This window comes from Delphinapterus leucas, chromosome 1 (genome assembly GCF_059928025.1).
Source record: "Delphinapterus leucas isolate spDelLeu-1000000601 "Yukka" chromosome 1, BTC_Dleu_Yukka2, whole genome shotgun sequence".
Classification (NCBI taxonomy): domain Eukaryota; kingdom Metazoa; phylum Chordata; class Mammalia; order Artiodactyla; family Monodontidae; genus Delphinapterus; species Delphinapterus leucas.
This window is the reverse complement of record NC_143129.1, coordinates 154247280-154269561: the sequence shown is the minus strand read 5'-3', so window position 1 is coordinate 154269561 and position 22282 is coordinate 154247280. Positions and strand designations below refer to the sequence as shown.

The 22282-nt window shown below is 49.4% G+C and overlaps 1 protein-coding gene across 9 annotated transcripts in view; it reads right to left on the bottom strand.

The window, feature by feature from the left end:
- The window catches only part of ERI3 (ERI1 exoribonuclease family member 3), a 130369-nt gene that overhangs the window by 79370 nt on the left and 28717 nt on the right, over positions 1-22282 (bottom strand). For all 9 annotated transcript variants that reach the window (XR_016387461.1, XM_089894412.1, XM_089894420.1 and 6 more), the window contains 3 exons: positions 17605-17721; positions 11092-11151; positions 6734-6825 (listed from right to left, as the gene is read on the bottom strand). Coding sequence is in view for 8 of the 9 variants with exons in the window: in XM_089894420.1 (XP_089750546.1) it covers positions 6734-6825; positions 11092-11151; positions 17605-17721 (269 nt within the window). In the remaining variant the exon portion in view is untranslated. The remainder of the gene's footprint in view (positions 1-6733; positions 6826-11091; positions 11152-17604; positions 17722-22282) is intronic.

Genomic DNA, 22282 nt, shown 5'->3' with positions numbered 1-22282 from the left:
ACCCTTCCTTCCCTACTCAGAAAGAGATGTAGCTCAGTTCTGCTTTGCTAAGCCCTATTTGGCAATGCGTCTAAACACATGCAAACTTAATTAGTTCAGGAGGGGAGCCCAAGCGCTTGCAATGACAGATAAAAGTATCAGGAAATGAGACAAGTCAGGACTGCCAGGGAGTTCTTACTCAAGCCCCTTCCCCCAGCAGGCTGCTAATCAATGGTGATACAGCTCAGTGCTGAGGCCAACCGGCAAACCCACGGACAAGAGACACGTCTTCACGAGCTTAAAGACACGACGAGATGCCCCACGTGCTTCCAAACATACTACAAGACAGAGGTGTCCAAAGTGATATTGGCAGTGGTTTCCTTAAAACAGATCTGAGGATTCATTCATCTGTAGCTCAGCAAAGAGGCTCTCAGACAGCCCCAAGTCATTCCCCACCACACCTCCTGGCCAACCACGTCCCCAAAGCAAAATGATCATAACAGTCCAGACCTCCGCCAACACCAGACCAGGTACCAGAAGCCGAGGGTGTCAGAGAACATCCCGAGGCTCTGCCTCTCAGTTGCGAACAAAGGAGCGAAGGAAGGGCGTTCCCACCAACCACAAAGCCATGGGCCATGAAGGAAGACAGAAGCAGACGGTCAGATGGCAGAGCGGTCAAACGCATGGCTTCTAGAGTTCAAATCCCTGCCACAAATAGGTTGTGTGCCCTCGACAAATTACTTACCTCTCTGGGCCCCAGTTTCCTCATTTGTTAAAATAAAAAGTTACAAAAATAATTTTTTTCATTGGATTGTAGTAAGGTTTAAATGAGATTAATGTATAAATAGCACAGCAGGACTCCTGGGATGTGGTAAGTGCTCAATAAGGGCTGGCTATCTTTATTATCTGATGTAACTTTCCCAAAGCAGTCCCAGCCCTCAGTCCTGGCGGCACAAATGTCTCAGAGAAAGCCCTTCACACTGCACCTAGGACCAAACTCCTCCTCCCTCGCCCAGGCCCCCCTATGCCATCTCACCCAGTACCCACCGTGGAGGGCCCAACACCCAGTGCTGGCAGGGGCAACCCAGGAGCTTCTTGGCACTAACAGAATGGTCCTCTAACCCCTCACACTCAGGCTGGTACAGGAGGGCCCGAGGTTTCCTCTTCCATTCCATTCTCCTGAACCTACCCACTATGACCCTCTGCCATTCTTCCTGAGCAGGGTATTCCACAGGCCCACTCCATAACTTAGTTGTCATTTATTCAACACACATTTATTGAACAACTACTACATGTCAAGCATTGTCCTAGGGTTGTAATGGTGCCCACAATCTAGGGAAAGAGACAGACAAGTTGAGGCAGCTACAGCACACTTTCATGTATCAATAAGCACATGTGCTCCAAGAACACACAGGAAGGCACCTGGAGAAAGATGTTAGGAGGGATCCTTAGGAATCGGCCAGTTAGAGCATCTGGCTGGGGTGGGGACTGAATACATAGAGAGCATCAAGAGATGAGGCAAGAGAAATAAACAAGAGCCTTGAAAGCTCCAATAAACAGTGTGACTTTGCCTGGAGGGCAAGGGGAAGCCTTGAAGGCTGCTAAGCAGGTGTGATGTAATCTGCTACAATTAGGAGAAAGGAACAGAAGAAGCAAGACAGTCAGAGAGACCAGTGAGAAAGAAGACTTTCGTAGGAATCCAAGAAGAATATGGTGACCTGAACTAGGGCAGTGGTACTGGGTTTGGAAAGAAGGCAAAGACTCTGAGAAACCTCTGGGACAAAGGATCAATAGGATTTGGCAATTAATTTGTTATGGCTAAAGGGAGGAACCAAGGGTGATTCTCAGGTTTCTGACAGAACTACTGAGTAGATGGTACCAGTCAATCATTATTTAAGAGAATGGTGGAAGACAAGGTGTTGGGAGACAAGTAACACCTGAGCTTTAAGGGGTCGGTGTATATCTAGGTGAGAGAGAGAACAGGGGCTGGATATGAAGGCTTGGAGTTCAGATGGCAGATGGAGCCGATTCCTTTTCTCCAGTGGGATCACTGCTGCCATGTCAGTTCCCACTTCTCAGATGGAGGAAAAATGAGAAGACAGCATACAGAGGATAACTGAAGCTGGGGAATAGATCACTCTGATAAGTGTGAGTGTGTCAGATAAAAAGAAAAGACAGCTAGGAGAGAGGTCGAAGAAATACCAATATTTAAGAAACACCAAATTTAAGAAAAAAGGAAAGAAGAATCTGCCAAAAGTACTGTGAAGGAAAAGTCAGAGAAACAGGAGACATAAGTAGAAATGAAGAGTGCTTCAAGAAGGATGAAGTGGTCAGCTTTGCTGAATGATGCCAAGAGGGCCCAGACTGACCCCCATCAAGCATGTCACCGGCTCAGCATTTCAGCCTTCATCTACACGCCCCACGAGACAGTCCCTGCCCCACAGTGCTCCCCAGGCGGGTGCTTCCACCGCCATGAGACTTCACTCCAGGTGACAGCAGTCTCTGCTCTTCCACAGTCTTGGCTGCGTGACCCTCAGTAGTCCCCATTGAGTGCATGCCCCCAAATCAAGCAGTGAGTAGGGTAATATGAGCAAGTGTCTTTTTTTTTTTTTTTTTTTTCAATCAGAGACATCATGTTTGTTTGTACTTGAAACAACAAGAAGGGAAACCTATGCAGTCTGGAAAGGGTTCAGTCATCTGAAAAAAAAAAAGAGTGTGAATTCAGGTGTGACTTTCACACAGATGCTTCCACCTGCCTCCTGATTGGTCTTCTTCATGATGAATAAAGAACAAAATAACACAAAAAACTTCATGTCAGAGTATTGAAGTAATTGGAATAGATCTCATTTCCTTTGGCTGGACAGCATAGTATTAAGTGCTTTCCCCCAATTGGCACTCTAATAAATTATCATTCTTTTTTCAGAAAGCTTTCTACCCAGGTGGCTGAGTTTTTTTGTTGCAAAATTAGTTCAGATGGTCTCACACAAAATAATGTTAAATGCTGAGCAAGTGGGCTTCCCTGGTGGCGCAGTGGTTGAGAGTCCGCCTGCCGATGCAGGGGACACGGGTTCGTGCCCCGATCTGGGAAGATCCCACATGCCGTGAAGCGGCTGGGCCCGTGAGTCATGGCCGCTGAGCCTGCGCGTCCGGAGCCTGTGCCCCGCAACGGGAGAGGCCACAACAGTGAGAGGCCCGCGTACCGCAAAAAAAAAAAAAAAAAATGCTGAGCAAGTATCTCTTGATCTCCAGACTTTCACCAACAGAGGGGTGTAGTATGCACACCTCACAAGGAAAGCAAGGAAAACAACTAAAGTCAAATACCAGGCCCGCATTCACACAGTCGACCTCCAATGGCAGGAAAACTCGCTATTCCAAAGCTGAGGGGGAGGGGGAGGAGGACCCTCTCAGCAGACCTTGAGCGGACCCCTGGGCCCTGCCTCCCCACAGCGGTGTCTGCTGATCCTGCCTCTCTCCTCCAGAGGGCCCCCTCCCAGATGGCACCGAGGACCAGGTCCACCCTCATATCAGCTCTTCCTTGTCCCCCACTCCCAGCCCACACCCCAGTCCTCCTGATCTCAGACCCACAGGCCACTGGAAAAGCCTTTGGTCTAGCTTCTCAGCTACCTGTGCTATTCAGCTGGTAAACACAGGTCACCAAGCTACAGGTGAAAAGCTGAGTTCCTCAAGGGCAGCACCTGTGCCGGTGTCACTCCTCACTCCGCATCCGCCCTATCCTCCCACCATGCTGAAGGTGGAAGCCCTTCACAGAGACAATACAGAGAGCCTGGGTACGTGGAAAGAGAGAAAATTGGTGAAAGAACGCTAAACTCTACAAGGAGCTTCAAGAAACACCAGGTAAGGCAAAGGAAAGGTAGGTCAGGTAGGAAAGGCAAGCTGACCAAGAGCCAAAACCATGAGTGTCGTTTCTTAAACAGGTTTAGAAGGAAAATTAAATCTGCACCCCCTAAATTAAAACCCACCGTAGCAGGATCTGTGATGATAGCATCAAAGCCCATGTAAACCGGAGTGTCAACCCATTCAGACTGACCAAAGATGGACACAAAACAATTTTGTCAGGATGGGAACAGATTTCTTTTCTCCAGTGGGATTTCCGCTGCCACTTCAGTCCCCATTTCTCAGTGCCTCACTAATCAGGCCCTTTCCAACAAAACTGATGTGGAAAAAAAAAAGTGATGTGAAGCTGGTTGGAGGGAGAGGGGGGCTGGGAGAGGGGAAGGACAGCAACGAGAGGGAACCATGGCTCTGAGAGACTAGAGTGGGAAATGAAAATATTTGCCGAGTTCCTTAGACTTAGTTAAATCTGAAAATGGATGTCAAAATAAGAAGTGAGCCACATACTAACAAGTTGTGGGTGTCAGTTTAACACCACCCTTGTCAGGCTCATCAGCAGGCTTTACCAGGCGTGTGAGAAAGTGGCTGTTCTGACGACAGCCATCTGACGAGAGGCTCCAGGAACATGGAAAAGCTGTGCACCGTCACGCAGCACTACTTAGATTTCCTCTCTGGCTGTTTTTATTTTGCTACACATTTAATTAAGAGGCTTCCCAGCAGTTATGTGGGGTCCTGCTTCTAAAAGGCAGACACAGAGGTCTCCTCCCCCAGCCACCTGCCACCTGCCACCTCCCTGCTCACTGGCTTTCAGAGCTTCACTGGCCTTCCCGAGCCAGACCCAAACCAGCCACCAAAGTCCGCCAGAATCATCTCTTTTGGAAGCTATGTGGCCTTAAGAATTCAATTCTGCCTACCTCTGAGTCTGCCAATTTGAGCCTCAGTTTTTAATTGTGCTTTGTTTTTTTCATCTATAAAAGGGAGGCACCACCTCCTACCCGAGAAGGCAGTTAGGAGGACTGAGTGAAATATAGTATGTGCTCATTAACATCTGATTTCCTTTTATGTGTAATTTGATTCCCCAACCCTATCCCTCTTCTTCATTACACCAGTTCTCATGAAGATGCAAAGCAGCCTCCCGAGTCACCAAAATCTGTCCAGGGCCTACCGTGCCAAGGCCTGAACTGGTGCTGTAGGCCAGCACAGGCCAGACCCAAGGAAGATGGTATCTCCTCTCCTTCTCATGCAGAAACCAACCAGACGGTCCCCAACATCATGCACAGGAAAGCTTTCATATACACATATAAGTACACACCACTCACAGCCATCACAGAAGATGCTGAAACTGGGTGTTTGGGACATGAATACACCAAAGAGAGAAACCCATTGGGAGAGTGGGAGTCTCAGAAGGCTACCTGGAGAAACTGGGCCTCTGGTCTGGGCCACATGAGCCCCAGAACTCTGGGTGTCAGCCTGAGCCCCGCCCCACCCCAGACAGCTTCTCCTGTGCTGGAGCTCCTCGTAAGCCCCTTCCCACTTCGAGTGCTCAAAGCTGCCCAGGATGCCGTAACAGAGCAACAACAGCCTTCCTCCTCCTCGCCTTCTCCGCGGAACCCTCCCCCGACTCAGCTCTGCCTCCAGGCCCAGCCACTGTAATTTCCCTGACAACGAGCGTCAACGGGAGCTCCGGAGCCTGTGGTGTGCAGTCAGCATGCACACGACCTAAGGGCTGAGGGAGACAGGTGCACAGGCACTTATGTGATCCAGGTGCACAGGCACTTATGTGATCCAGGCCTGCCCTTCCTCCCGCCTCACCTAGAGGGTTGGGTCCAATAGCAGGCTGACAGCCACCTGGGTGCAGAACTTCACCTCAATGCCCAGCATCCAAAAGGCATAAAAAGGATCTTGGTGAGAAAGTAATGCCTGAATTTGTAGGAAATGTCACTCTAGAGCCACGACTCCCCACCCCAGCCAATACCCTACCCTATGTTCAAAAGCTCACACACACACACACACACACACACACACACACACACACACAGAGTGCTTGCTGCCACCTTCAGTCACAAAGAACACAGAGGTATCGATTCTATCAATCCTCAGCAAACAGTGCCCCACTACCTCCACCCCGCTTTAGTTCCTTGGGGGCTCTCTGAAGCCAGGTATCCAGGAGGACAGCCAAGAGGCAGAAGTGTCAACCCAGCAGAGGAACCAGTTCTGTCTTCCATAACTGGGGCAGGATCAGGAGACAAAGGAGAAAAAGCAGTGGCGACAAAGGAGGAAAGAGGAGGCTGGTGACCTGGGCAGCTTCCTAGAAGCATCCCTCTCTCATCCTCACAATGGGCTCTCCGTGGGACCGTCAGGGCCTCGTATCCCAGATAAGAGCCTAGCCTAGTATAATGGTTAAGAGAATGGACCCTGGAGCCAGGTTGCCTGCATTTGAATTCTGGCTCTGTGTGTTCTTGGGCAAGTTACTTAACCTCTCTGTGCCTTAAGGTCTTCATCTATAAAATAAGAATAACAAGAATCCCTAGGGTTAGTAAATGACTTACTATTTCCAAAGCATTTAGAACAGTAAATACTATGTATTTGGTTTAGAAGAAAATTTAAGACCCTCTTTTACCTCCTTCTTTTCAGGGCAATAACATGTAGCTCCACAACAGGATGGGCTGCCCTGGCAAAAGCAAGAAGGCAACAGCAGTACTAGCAGGGTACTTGGCCTGTCCACTCCTGGTTCTAGAGGCAGAAGGCAGGGCTCCCAGCCCTTGTCTCGCCCTGCTGACCCCAAAATCCAGGGACTCCTGACCCAGGTGCCCTGAGGCTTGGACATCTGAGCCTGAGAAAGGCAAAACCTGGTCCCGCAGATTCCAAGGCCTGCCAGCAAAGGAGTCCTGCTCATACTCACATGACTTTTAAGTCCCAGTCTCCACAGGTGACAAAAATTGACTTGACGTTTGGATCTAAGAGGCCTTCCTTCGCCATCCACTCATCGACCCTCTGAAAAGTACACAACAAGAACAGATGAGATTTTCCTTTTTTTTTTTCCCTGAGTGTGAAGAGCCAACAGTGAAACGCAGATAAGCTGCTTGTAATCAGAGCAGGAGAAAACTGTAATCTTATCCCTCCACTCTGGGGTCTCAGTCTTGACTCGGAACTTTGGAGGCCCTTGCAGGACAATCCCTGCAGGCAGATCCCACAAGCCCAAGTGGTGGGGGGCAGGGGCCCCTCCACTCCCCCAGTGCCTGGCAGCCCACCCTGGACAGGATAAGGACAGATCCCAGTAGGTCAGTCCACATACCTTTGGTCCTCAAACAAAGGCACAGCCTAGCACACTCACAGGCTGTCCTGGGCCACGAGAACAGGCTGGGAGGAGGCCCCATGCAGGGAACTCCAATCCACAGGTTCATTCGCTCATTTATTCATTCCACCCTCCCACCAAATGTCTACTAACCAAATTTATTAATTTGGTTATTCCCCAAATGAAGGTGAAGTTAATTTTCACCATGAGTCTAGCAGAAGAGGCTCCTCTGACGGGCTATAGGCCCATCTTGACAACTGGGATAGCACTGCCTGCTCCAGTCGCTAGAAGCTCATAAACTGGCCCCAGACTTTGTATTTCTCCTCTCCTGGTTGGGGATTCAAATTCAGCGGAATCTTCTGAAGGCTGAGCTCAATTCCTAGACAGGGAAAGAAACTAATCCTAAACACACTTTAAGTCTTTCTTCCCCTTCATCCCTTTGATCCATTTTATTATTTGCCTCACACTGGAAGTACAAATACTAAAATCAGTATATACCAAGAAAATTGTCATAAAGAATTCATGAAGCATTGCCTATTTTTCAGAAGATCCTGGGCATGGGGCAAGAGTGCGGCAGATCACACTGCTGTTCCACTCACACAGGAGGATTATTTTTAAAGGCTATATTGCGTAGTCGTTAGAAACGTGGGATTGAAAGTCAGACACATCTGGGTTCTAACCTTGGCTCTTCCATATCCTGGCTGTGTCACTGATGGGAAGTCATTTAAAAGTCACATAACCCCTCTGAACTTCAGTTTCCGTCATCTATAAAACGAGGTAGGATGACTAACCTTACAGGGTTGTTTTGAGAATTATATGTGATAATGTATTAAGTGCCTACCTAAAAATAGACAGTAGGCTGGGAAGGGAAGAAAGACAGATCATCTTAATACAATATAATAGAGGCAGCAATGGAGAAGTACCCAGGATGCCATCAGACCAAGAAGAGGCAGAGGCTAGCCTCACCTTTTACAGGGAAAGGAGTCAGAAAGGCTTCATAAAGATGACTGAACTAAGGGCTTGATGACAAAACTAAGAGTTTGCTTGACAGCAGGGAACACAGGAAAGGACACTCCAGGCAGAGGCAAAGGCTTAGGCACAGACATTTTGTATCTGATTAGCAATTGTCTGTTTAATGTCTGCCTTCCCCACCATACTATCAGCATCACAACAGCAGGGACTCTTAGCTGTCTTATTCACCGTCTTAATCCCTAACCCAGCACAGTGTCTTCTTGATGAAAATGTGAGTAAGAAATAATGTGACTGGAGTCCGCTGTGATTGAAAGGTAGGGCAGGAACTGAGGCTGGGGGACTAGGTTAGGCCAGACTGTGAAGGGCCTTGTGTGCCCAGCAGGTAATGGAGAGCCCATGGTAATCCTGGGCTCCCTGGAACCGCAGAGATTCGGGAGGCCTGGCCCATGCTGAAGCAGTCCTGGAACAGGGCCAAGGATCCCATCTAGGTCCACAACCACAGCAGCCCTATCTCCTGGGACATCAGGGCCACTCCTCAGTATCGGACTCTGCAGACCCTCTTCACAGTCTGCACACCACAGCCCGAGGGTCTCCCCAGCAGCTAAATTCTGGACCTTCCACTGCTGAATGGTTTGTCTCCCCAGTCACTCTGGCCCAAACCCTTGCACGACACACACACACATGCACGCACACATGCATCCTTTCCCCAGGGTCACCTAAAGAAAATAAAGCAGACTTTACATAAGAAAAGAGGTAAGGCAAACCTGAAGGTCCCTAAGTCAGCTAATCTCGCTCCAGTTCACTGGCCTTAAATCCCCAAGGTAAGTGCCCCACCTGCTAGGGGGCTCCCCAACGCCCCAATTCCTGCAAGTGGTCCTGGAAAAGAGAGCAGGACAGGACAGGACAGGACTGTCAGGAGGAAATGCCCAGCAAGACCAGGGCTTCACCATGAGAAGCACTTACTGCTCCTTCGAAGCTTAGGGCCGAGGCCATTCCCTCATGCAGCAGACATTTAGTGAGCAGCTTCTGCTACGAGCCTGTCCAGGAAAGTGATACTTTTGGAATCAGGCCTGTCCTTTTCCTTCCCTTCCTGTTTGAATGGATAAAGGGCTGGAGGGACCACCAAGACAAGCCCCAATCAGCCAGCCCTCCTGGCTATTGAAGGTCTAGAGGAATGCAGACTGAGCCCTGCTTAGAACAAATGTGTCAGGCAAACATCTAACTGGCCATCTGCTCAGGGCCTTGCTTAGGACAAGAACTAATTCTTCAGCTCTATAACCAACTCAAGGCTAATGGGAAAGAGTAGAGCCCAGTCTGGTCTCCTTGTCCTCTCGGAGACTTCCTATCTAGGCCAATGCCTGGAATCTCCCCCTCTTCACCCCCCAAGTATGCTGAAATAGCAGAAAGTAGCTTCCTGGGTGAGACTCAGAATCCTCTGAGCATCCTGCTCCAGAGCTGGCCTGGGGTCAGCAGCAGCAAGCCTTCTGAAGAACAATCTCCCCCTCAACCAGCGCCACTATGGAGAAAACTCCATAACCTCGACAGCGCTGGTTTGGTGCTGGCCCAGAAAAAGCATCTTCCTCCCTGGATCCCAGCCAGAGACGCTCCAGGGGAAAGCTGCCTGCCCCCTTAGCCTCGCTCTGGGATGCTGGCTGGGAGATAGGGAAGGAAGGTCCCCTCTTTCTCCTTGAGTCTGGGCCTGGAGGGAGCAGTCCAGGCTGAGGACCCCCCTCAGTCATAGGGTGAATCTCCCCACCCAAAAAAGAGGGTCAGTGGGGCTGGGAGACACCTCAGAGCCCATCTTCTCCCAACCCCACAAGAGCCTGACCAGCCACAGAGCCTGGGCCTGCACACTCCCTGGGACAGGGAACGCACTTGGCCACTGGGTGAGCCTAGACCTCTCTCTCTGGCCCTAGTTCCATCCTGAGGAGCCCCAGGAAATTCAGTCTGCATTTCTCTCTCCCATGGGACAGGCCTCTAGGCTCAAGAAAGAGATCTTCCTCCCTCTCCACCACCCTGCTCCCTCCAGGTGGACTACCTCCGAGGCAGATGTGCTCTGCTATCCTCCCAGACACTCTGCTCTCTCCTGTGATATAGGGGCTGAGCTTTGGGTTTATTGCTCTTAAAGATAAATAAAGCACCTAAGGAGATCCACAGGCTTTTTCTCTTCTCTTCTCCCGCTAGAGAAGGGAGTGGGAGGGGGACCTTTCTCCCTCTCTGAAAACCCCAGGCCCGCGGGGGTGGGAGATGAGCTGAGGCCAAGCACCGCTTCCTGACTCCCTCAGGCTGGAGCACAAGCAGCAGCGTCTTAACCTTTTCCAGCTCCCGGAGGAGAACATCCCAGAAGTGTGGTCTCTGCCAAGGGTTCTAAAGCCTTTAATTTGATTTTCCTCACATAGGCAATTGTTGTAATTATTCTGATTAGGAATCATTACCCAGCGCAGCCTCTGCACCCCTGACAGGCACGATGCATCCAGCGGCAAGCTGCAGTGGGGCAGGCGGGCCGGCCGCACCTCCTGGAGGAGCTGACAGCAAACAAAAGCCATCGATGGGGAGTTCTGCGTGAGTTAATGAAGTGCTCACATGCCACAGGAAGCCAACACTAAAGCTAAACAAAAACACCTCCAGTCCCCGGGGCCAGCCCGCAGTGCTGCAGCTTGGCTCCCCTACTCCCAGCCGCCCAGCGCGGGCTGCCCGAGCCGCCGGAGCCGCCAGCCAGCACAGCCACAGGCCGGGAGCTGGAGGGGCCTCCACCAACCCCCGGTGGCACTCGGACATCTCGTCAGTAACCCTGACGGGAACAGCTGGAGATGACAGATCAATGGTTCAATACTCTCAACAGCATGTCACTGATGTGACAGCAAATGTTATTCTAATCAAGCCATAATCATAGTCAAATTACAGGGCTACGTTCTCAAGAGGGGAGGGAGAGGAAGGCGAGGAAGGCAGCAGGAAGGGGTCAGAGGTCAGGAATTAAAGGTCACTCAACCTACCTCCAGCACTTGCTGCAGGCTTGGCTGACCATCCACCATGGCTTGAATAATCCCGGTGAGCTGAAAGAAAAGAGAAATAGCCGATGGGTGGGAAACCAGGGCGCAGGGACTCAAAGCTGGACTGGATCCTTTCCTTTCTGTTTTTCTCCTTCTACCGTAAAAGACTCTGACCTGCACAGCTGTAGGCTCCGAACCTGACAGAAGCCTTGGGAATCAAGTTTCCCCACAACTTCCTGCCCCAAAATGGGGGTACACATCCACATACCGACCACGGGGTGGGTCTCAGACCTGTTTCAGCTTTCATTTTGCAGAAAATTTGGTTTTATGTGTCTTCTGAATTCAATAGGTTCAATAACTCCCCCCGAATTACAGTGAATTCACCTCCAAGCTTCTCAGAAGTTCCTGCAGAACTCGGGGAATGCTCACATGGGACCAGCACACTTGGTTCCAAGTCCACCCCTTCTCTGAGCGCCGGTGTCCAGCACTTCCCCCTCTGAAACCAGCAATGGGCCGGGGGAGCCCCCCAGGCATCCACCCTTCACCCCGCATACCTGGACCCTCAATACCGGCTAGCCAAGCAGGAAACAGGCACCTTTAGCAGACAAAAAAGCCTACGAACCTAGTCTAGAGAATTTCTGACTCAAGGGCTTCCGCTCCACCCAGGTCAGGCCTAGGTTCAAACCAGCTTGTTGCTTTGTTTTGTTTTGAAGTGGAAAATACCCCTCAAGCGCAGACTAGATAGGCTGCCTGGAAGGCTTGCGGCAGGAGGCCCCCTGTACAGACGTGGGCCCAGCTGGAAATCATGGTGGCCGACATGCCCCCAGCCACTTCCAGACAGAGTAGCATCTCAGGCCTGCTTGGAAACTTTTTTTTTTTTAAGTGCGGGGCGGGGGGTGGGGATTAAACTCCAATTAAACTATAATTACATTTAATGAACACCACATACCCAACTCACAGAAACCGCTGGCTCTAAGAGGGAAGGTTATTTTCTCATAGCGACTTACATGGAATGGTAATACACACCTTTTAGGGAAGAAATTTTCATTTTAAGAACGCTGGGTTCCTCTAGGTGGGTTTCTGTAGTTCATCAAGTCATTATTAGGTGGCATTTTAAGGAAGTGTAAGGACACAGCCACTCTATTTTATATTCCAGAAACTGTTTTTATATTAATCTGTATTTTAATTGGGTAACAGCTGCTGCCTACAGACTTCCCATGGTCTAAAAGGAAAATAAATTAGAAAGATTAACTACACTGTTGTTTTGCGAGGCTTTAACCCACAGCATGCCCACCCGGCTGGCACCTCCACACCCTTTCCTTGCTTGGGAGACCAAAGAACTGCCCAGCAGAGGGAGGGCCTGAGCCAAAGAGAAGAAAAGGTGGTCGGTCCCCTGAGGGCTGGGGGTGGGGATGGGGAAGAGCCCAGGGTCTGTAGCTTTCATCTTGGAGTGCTAAGACTCCTCCTTTTATTTAGTCAACATCTACTCCTGGAGAGGCTTGGCCCCATTCTAGGAAGCGGGGATCCAGCAGTGAAGAAAAGCGTGGAAACCCTGCCCTTGTGGAATCTGCGTTCTTCTTGGCAGCCCCGTCCTGGCCCAGTCCAGCCAGCACCCAGAGCCTGTTGGCCTTCCCGACCCACACACTGAGCAGGAAGGGCCCTGCGTTTTGTCTCAAGCAGGGGCCGGAGTCCAGAGTAGGCCTGTTGCCAACTCCAGGTCCAATAGCCAGATGACTGGCTGGCACCCATGTACCTACCACTGCCCTTTCTCGCCCAGCTTCTCTCCTGCTCAGTTCTCCCAGGGCCGAGTCACATCCCCAAGCCTGGAGCTGGGGCTTTGGGTCAGAACTATCCTGGAGAAGGGGGCCCACAGCCATTCTTCTCGGAAAGCCCCAGGGTCTGTGTACAGTCTCATGTCCAGTCTGAGTTTCCTGGGGCAAGGTTAGGTCTACTCCTTCTCTTGGCTCCCACCAAGGGTCACTCAGATGAACACTGAAGGGCTTCCAGAAAGTCTCGCTTACACAGGAAACCAATGGCACCCTTGCCAAGAACCCTCTCTCCGTGGAGATGGGACTTAGGTCAGCACTTGTGTACAAGGTGCACAAGCACCTTCCCTGGGCCCCAGGAAAAGCACTACACCGAAAAGAAAAACTGGAGCGCTGCTCTGCAGGGTCTCTCACCACAGACTAGGCCCACCTCTTCCCACCCTGGGCTGTGGTGAGGGTGGGAGCCTCCCGGATCCTGGGGCTCTCTCACACTCCTCTCCAGGGCTCAGCAATCCCAGAATCATTCAGCCTGGGAGGAGCCTAGTGAGCTCAGCTCCCTCCCTCTCCATGCTTCCCAGACCACCATGTCCAGCAGGACATGACTTACGGCTTACAGCTGAAGGACTTGAACTCAACCCCCAGAGACACAGGGGCTGGAGATCCTTTCAGGGGCAGGCCTCACTCCCCTGCATTAATGCCTCCAACAATGGACCACATCTTATCAGCTCTGCCAAGGCACTGGATGAAAAGGGGATGAAATCTTAAAAGTCAGTCCCTGTACCTGATACTGACAACCTATAAGACTTGTACCACAAACTGTGAGGAAGAGAGACAATATAATAAAATAAATACTGGGAAGTTATACCTTATGCCTAACCTAAATCTTTCATGCTGCTCTTTAAGCCCATTCCCACTTGGGTTAATATATGTTTGTAAAAAGCTTTCACAGCCTCACAATGAAAGGTACTAGAGCAAAGCCAAGTATTTATTAAGCTGAGAACCAGGGCTCACAGGCTAAACAGAGCTCAGAGACCTTAACCACTTAAAGCAGGAGAGGTGAGAGGAAGAATTAATGTGTGCTCTGTGGCTCCTTTCACTGAGGGATTACAGATTAACTCCCGCTTCTCCAGACTCAGAAACCACAAGGCGAGGAGCTTTTGACCCTGACTGATAACATGGCTGGTTACTGAGATCCCCTCCCGCACAAGGGCTTTGTCCAGGAACGAGCTGGCTTCCTCATAAACACTGGCAACTACACGAAGCAGCCCAGGACACTCGGTGCCAATAGCATGTCAGCATCCAGTGCTTTCTCCCTTCACAGTTTATCTCCAGCACAATCGTATTCTGACACCAAGACAGTTTGTTGATTACATAAGCACTTGTCTCTGGTGTGCAATCTGATAATCAGACCCACTCTTTCTCCTCAGACAAAGAGACCAATAAATCTCACCCTTTATAAGTACAGGTGCAAGACAAAGCCCTTTACTGGCAGTTAGCAAAATGGGTATTTTTCCTGGTTTTTTTTTCTCACAATGACAACAACAACAAAAAAGACTGCACATGGTCAGCCCAGCTGCTAGAGACAGAGATCTGATGAGTTGGAGCAGATTCTAGAGGTGGTAGGGAAAGGAAAGAAACACATCCCATCCTATCTCTGTCAGAACCATGTCTCCAGACCAACTATCAACTGGAACTAAGAAAGGACCTCAAGAAGGCTAACAACATGTCCATTACACAGAGCAAGTAAGAGTGTCTACATGTGGGCTGCAGACTCACTCAAGGCAGAATCCCTCTTCCTACTGCCCAGCACTGAGCCCGTCTCTCTCCCAACACAAGCATGTGCTTGTGCATGTACACACACAGTCAGGGTTCTTAAAACACTTCTTGTGCAAGAGAGAAAATCCTACCAGAGGAGCTGCCTAGGAAAATCTGGAGGTTTTTGTTCCTCACACTTACTAATGGAAGATTCCTTCTGGCCGTAATGACCTCCCTCCCGACCCGCAAAGGCAACTACCGCCAGATTGGATGAGGTCTCAGAACGACAGCCGCGTCCCGTGTCCATGCCTCTCTTTGCATTACAATCCATCTAGTATGAAGATGGGGCAATATTTAGACGATCTGAGGTTTTACAAAGAAGACTTTACTTACTCAAAAGAGCAACTCAGCAGTACAGCTACTCTGAGGGGAGGCAAGGTGTGGTTGAAAAACTCATTGACAATATTCACTCAAGGAACATGTATTTTTACTTGGTGCCAGGCCCTAAGGATGGGACCGAGATGGATCAGATCTAATTTCTGCCCTCAAGGAACTCACAATCTAGTGGAGAGAGGATAAATGACTGCAGTATAATGTATCTGACTGGTGCTACGCTGGGGTGAGCACAGCCCAGCCTGGGCTCAAGGAAGGCTTCCCAGAGAAGGTGACCCTGAGCAGGGTGCTGCAGGACAAGTAGGAGGGTGGGCGCAACACAGAGGCAGAAAGACCATCGCGTGCAGAGGCAGACTGAGGGAAGTCAGGGGGAGACGAAGCAGGGAGATCTGAGGCTGGATGCAAAGGCAGGGACCAGGCCAGGGAGAGTTCTGAGCTCTGGAAGCCCGAGACAAAATGGCAAAATCGATACCTACAGCACAGCCACAGCCTCACTTCAGAGCAGGCTTCGTAATGAGGATCCCACACCACCAAGCCTACTACCCTCCAAATTATGTATGTGTGTCCTTGGGTGAAACTTTCTACAAAAAAGAAACATCTTTCATCAAAGTCTCACAATCGGGACTTCCCTGGTAGCGCAGTGGTTAAGAATCGGCCTGCCAATGCAGGAGACACAGGTTTGAGCCCTGGTCCGGGAATATCCCACGTGCCGCGGAGCAACTAAGCCCGTGCACCACAACTACTGAGCCTGCGCTCTAGAGCCCGCGAGCCACAACTACTGAGCCCACGTGCCACAACTACTGAAGCCCGTGCGCCTAGAGCCCGTGCTCTGCAACAAGAGAAGCCACCGCAACGAAGAGTAGCCCCCGCTTGCTGCAAATAAAGAAAGCCCGCACACAGCAACAAAGACCCGATGCAGCCAAAATTAAATAAATAAATAAAAAAAAAAAAAAAAAAAAAAGGCTCACAATCCTTCCTCCCCTTCCCCAAAAGAGAAGCAGCAGCAGCCCTGCTCTGAAAAAAAAAACCCTTTTCCCAATATTCTCAATCATCCATTCCTGCCCAGGGCTGAGTTCCAGCAGTGCTCTGCTCCATTCCTAAACAAGTAGCAACTTCCCCAAATTTAGGCCTGCCTGTCTATGCCAGGCAGCAAGCTGGAACTGGAGCCCCCAAGGGGGAGGTCACACATACGGAAGAGGAAGAAAAGGATAAGAGGACATTACACTTTCAGGCCAGTGGAGGGCTCAGGTATCTGGCTGGTTTAAGGAAAGTCTTCCCTTCCCTTCCCATAAGGAAGGGGATTTTCATCATCATTAAAATGATGATTTTTTTCAAAAGGGGCAAACAGGACAGATTAGCACCCCCTAGTGGTATAGGTAATTCCCAGGGGAAAGAGGGGGAAAAACAGTTGACCCCAGAGGAAGCAAGAGCCTCAAAAGCATTGGTTGGAACAACAAAAGGCTTGAGAGACTAGACACCTTGGCAGATGGATGCCTACAACAAAAGGCCCACCTGGGTCACTGGCATCCAGCCCTGGAGAGACCCTTAAGACTCATATTTGGGCTAAGTTAGTCTCAGAGCCCACTGAGCACCCCCAGCAGTGCAGGCAGGCCCTTCCCCAGCCCTTTCCACACCAAAGGGATTGTTTCGGGATTACTCAAGAACTTCTTTCCTCCTGTTTCATTCATATGAAGAAAGTAGGTCTCTAAATGAAGGCACAAAGTCTCTAATGTATTCTCACCCCAAATGCTTAAGATTCCAAAAACGCTCATGTTTTCCCATCACCTCTACCACACACACTTGACTGGTGATTCCACCACACACAGCTTGTGGCTACCACAGAGTAAATAACACAATGCACCGCAGGGAAAAGCAGCCATAGAAGGCCTCTCCATACAGTCCTGGGAGTCAGACTCTTCAGGGGCACCTCCTCTCTGCCGATGGCTCTTTGAGCCTCCAGAAAGCATCAAGATCTCAGTTAGTCCCGGTTTCACAATCTGTGAAATGGGGCCATACTAACCTGTTGGCAAGGTGGCCGAGTACAGAACCAGCCTAGGATAAGGATAAGGACATTTCAGCCTCAGCCAGGCTGTCCTCATACCCCACTTGGACTGCTCTTGTCTTTCCTCAGTGATAGCGCTGTGCTTCCCACAAATTCAGCCAATGCTTCACACAGGACCACTTTGCTCAAGCACAGAAAAACATCACCAGAAAGCTAAGAAAGCCTGAACATAACCTCTGCTTCCAAGAAGCTGAAGTCTTCATCTCTTGCCAAGGGCCCTAAGGGAAATGGAACTGAAAAGAAGCTGAACCCCAGAGGCACCACCCTGCTCCTAAATTCCAAGTGCCTGGTCACCAAGAAGGGGAGGGATGACAAGGAAGGGAAAATGTTGGGGAAGCTGGGACAGATTGTGCCACTGCTCTCCCTGGGTCCCCCAATGACCACACTGGTTCAAGGGGAGTGGCAGGCTTTGTAAAAAGCTGACTGGGTCCAATGCACACCTGCCTTAACCACTGAAAAGACCTAAGCAGCCCGTATAGAGCACAAGTGATCCCCAGGCTCCCGTCCCAGCAACCCTTGCTGCCCAGCCAGGGCCCTTACCTCTGTACAGAAAGGAGTAAGCTGTGGATGGACTACGGGCTGGACATACATGTGAAAGGTAGACTCAATCTCCATGGTCCGGCCATTTAGCTTCAGGATGGGGAACTCGATGATTTCCTGGAACGGCAAAGGCACAGAAAAGGAGGAATGAGTTTTTTTTAACTAACCATTTCAAATAACTCAAGAGTCAAGAATGGGGGAGTGTTTTGGACTCATTAGCTCCTGCCAGGCCAAACCCAAGATTGAGTGAGATGGTGCCAGCTCAGTTATAATCCTAACCCTCCCGCTGTTAACATCCTCACAGGTTCCAGGGACTCGACACATATACCATTCCCACTGTCTCTGGAAAGGGGAGGGAAGACAGTGGGAACATCTGCCCTGATTTCCCCAACTGGTTCTCTAGCAGAGGCCTGCTCACTCGAGCCCCTAAAAGTAGGACCCCCTTCCTCTTGCCCAGGTCCCTGCCCTGGAATGGGCCTGGGTCTCCAGTCACATAAATAACCAGCCATCAGACTAATGCACAGACTTCCATATATGAAGTTTAAACAGAGCCGATGAGTTTCATTAGTTTTTACAAAAGGAAATAAAAAAGATAAATAATAAATAAAGCCAAAGGGGCCAAAGGGGATACTGAAGAGGAAAACTGAATAAGAGTAATAAGAGTTAGTGCCCTCCCACCTTTCTTTCAGGCAGTACGCCCACCCCTCAGCTTCTCCCCCTGCCCCCCCCAACCCAATCACTTAACCAGCCCTTCCCAGTCCACTGGAACGTAATGGAAGAGAAGGAGGAGTGACAATTTGTTTGGTGTCTCTAAGATTAATTTGTCTCCATTATTTAATAGAGATGCACAGCACCAAGGTCCTGGTGTGCAAACAGGCTTGCAGCACGCCGGCTGTGCAGCCCGCCTCATACATCGCTCCTGGGAAGGGAGGAACACGCCAGAGTGGGGAGAGGGCCGGAGAGAGCACGCACATGCTGGAGAGAAGAGGGAAAGCCAGGAGAGAGAATAAAAAAAATGAGTGCTTTTTAATATTCAAAAACAGTTTGCAAAATTTAATCAAAGCAGAGGAAAAGCTAACATTTTTACCACTTTGACATTTTTATTAGCGCTTTCATAAATTTTTAAAACATGAATGGAATTAGTTTACAACACAAAAAAACTGCCCTGAAAACATCTGGAAGAGACAAATAGGAAATAATAAAAATAAATTAAAAAAAACACCAAAATCCTCCCAGTAAAATTAGCATGTGAAAAAGGCCTCCACTGAAGAGAGAGGAGGGGGGCTTTGCCCACTCAGTGGCCACCACAGTCAGCCCCAGTGGCATCCCTATCCCAGGTCCCCCGTTCTGGTGCGGACCTTTCCAGTATCACTAAAATCAAGGCAAACTGGCTCTCTCCAGGGACAGCCTGAAGAGGCAACACAGAAGCCGTTGACACCCGACTGCACTAAGGAAATGGATGAGCCGGGAGACAGAAGGAGAAACAGCCCATCTCCCTGATATTCCACGGCAGCCTGGCGTCTCCCCACCAAACATACCTGCTCTGTTGGCCTCATTTTTAAAGCATCTTTATCCAACACATCACAGCAGGACTGAAGAACAAATCAAGGCAGCCAGATTTCATGACTGAGAAATTCAAAGGTTCTGGTTGACTGGTCTCCCCGGAGTGCCCCCAAAGATGGGGAAGCTGACAGGAGCCCCCAGAGATAGGAAGGGCAGAAAGACTGCAAGACTGAGGCAGAAGGGAACAGAGAGGAAGCCCAGGCTGCTGCTTAGACTAGGTAATGCCTCTCCTCCCACCGCACTAGGAAGTAGGCCAGAGAGGAGAGTTTGGCTCTGAAAAACAGAACTGAGGCACACACACAGAAAATACACACTGGGTCCCCAATGTGTATTTTGAAATCAGATACCCAAGATTTCCAAGTGCTAACCCTGAGGTGGGGCTCATCTGAGTCAGGCTCACTTCTGATATATCCTTCCTCTGCCGCTAAGTAGGAGAAACACTTCCCCAACAGAAAGACCTCCGTAGCCTGGTGAGTTTGGCTGCCCTGGTGTCTAAGGAAACAAATACAGCCAGCTCCTCACTAACAATGTTAGCTGGGCCCACAATGAAATTTAACCTGTGACACAACTGTACTTTTCATTTAAACTTTCATTTGGAGAGAAGCAGTGTTTGGAGACCTGCAGTTTGTCCTGCTAATAAAGACAAGTGTTGGGACCTTTAAGGATGCCATTCATCTCTGGCTTTTATTAAATTCAATTTTCTTAAGCCCATGATACATTATGAAATTAGGAGTTGACATTCCTCTGGAAACAAAAATATCTATCAAACATAAATAGAAAAAAAACCCTCTATTACCAAGAATTTATGGCTTAAAGTTGATCTCTTTCCACTTTTTTACAAGCACATGGTTTGTTTTAGAGATCTGAAATGTTATTATAGATCTAGAATTTTATTAGTATTTATTGTAAAATAGTAAGCGCTTCAGCTCCCACTCTGACCAGCACCGAGTCAGCATCCCCAACAGATACTCTTAAAACTTGGCCTTTGGGTTTCCCTGCTGCAGCTCAATCTTTCCTGCTGCTGGCTTCCTCACCCCTGGGGAAATGGAGCCAACCTAAGTGCTCACACTAAGTATGACCCTCCCAGAGAGGGGGAACAAGCCAGCCTCGGCTCCATGTGAAGACGAGTGACCCCTGAAATGCCTGGGGGCCAGAACGCAGCAAATTGGACCTGACCTGAACACCTCTCCAATGTTGCATGCCCATCAGCCAAGCCTTCCCTCCAAGACCAAGAACAGGGCCAATCTCAGAACATGACTTTGCAGGGGCCCTTCCTCAGCACCACCATCAGCTGTTGTAACAATGACCTTACACACTGGCATATTCTTTTGAGCCACTGAGGATGCAAAAGAGGAACTTTTGACAGATGACCCTTTGGGGAGTCAGAAGAGTAAGGACCTCACTTAGATACTTCTAACCTTCCCATATTGCCCAGACAAGCCCAGAGCCTCAAAACACTGGCCCCAACAGCCCATTCATAGGAGAGGAGCCCCAATCTGTACCAGATGACAAAACTCCGCAGCTAATACACCTTGGGTATGCCAAACACTTCAACAGTTTTCAGCTGATAATGAATCAGGGCGGGAACCCCCAAACTCTAAGCTGATCACATTAATTCCACCCAAGAGCTTGTGCAGATGTGCCCTAAGTGCCAGCTTCTAGGGGCAGGTGCTCGGATCATGAAACTGTTATTTCTGCCCTTCCTCCTTTGCCCTCCTTCTATTTCCTCATTCCCCTGGGAACATGTTTTTTTAAAGGAACATTTGAGTGTCTGCTTGTGTAAAGGTAGCACCATGAAGGAAAGAAGAACTGGTCTGTATTTACCAGCCCTCTTTCCCAACCCTAATAATAATTTCTCAATTCCTTACTTTTGTATGACATTTGCATTCAATTAAGCTACCTGAGCATCTACTCTGTGTAGGACACTGGACAGGTGTTGGGAGTGGGATTCAGAGATAAGATGTAGTCTGCATTGGAGAAGTACTCGAACTAGAGGGCAGAAAAGATACGTGAGCAAGTGATGAACAATGCACTATGATAAACATCTTAGTGGAACGACATACCCAGTGTTGTGCTTTTTATTACAGTGTGCTTTCAAATGTATTTTCTTATCTTACCCTTTTTAACCCTGGAATATAAGTCATATCGTCATCACCATCAGGTCATAAACCAATACTATTAAGCACCTACTATCTACCAGGCAGGGGCTGGGTGTGGACACGGAGGCAAATAAAATGAGATGTGGCTCGTCTGTCTGAGGTGCTCGGAGTCTGGGCAAGGGGTAGAGAGGAGCTGGCCCCAAGATCCTTGGAGACACACACAAAATGGAATCATTTCATTCTTTCCATTTATTGTTAACTATGTGGCAGACACTCTGCTAAATGCTCAATAGGAATGACCACATTGAATCTACCTAACAACTCATGAGATGGGAATCACTATTATCCCTATTTTACAGAACAACTAAGGCCCGAAAAGCAGCTGTCACTTGCTCAAGGTTACACTGCTAGTAAGGGACAGAGTTGGGACTCCAAATAGGGAAAATGAGACTTAAAGAGAGCAGGACTAACAGCTTTCAAAATCTGAAGGGTCAAGAAAGATCTGATTCTTTTAGTCTGAAAGGCTGTCTTTAAGGAGCTCAGACTCCTATCTCCCAGGAAGAAAGGCTGTTCTTGCGTTACAAGAGCGATGAATGTGGACCATCCAGGCAGAAAGTCCTGCAGGATTGCTACTGAAAAGCCTCCACTATGGCTGCAGGGACACAGATGGCGCTGAGCTCTGGGCTCGGAGAGGGCAGAACTGTGAGCCTTCAGTTTGCATCTCTAGCACCCAGGTCTGTTCCAGCACACAGACCTCATTCTCTGCTTTTGGTGAGTAAACACATGAAGGGGCTGATAAATAGCAAGACAGAAGCCAAGCGCATGGCTGTAACAGAAAATTCTCTGTTTTCCCAGAGTTCTCCACAGGACCAGAGAGGTGAAGTGATGGTTGGTGGTAGAGCCAGGATTCAAATGCAGATATACATCGCGCCAAAGTCTTGATACTTTCTACTTTCTACCTCTCATCTCTAAGTGGTCTCCCATCCTCCCTCAACTGCTACAAACCACCAACATCC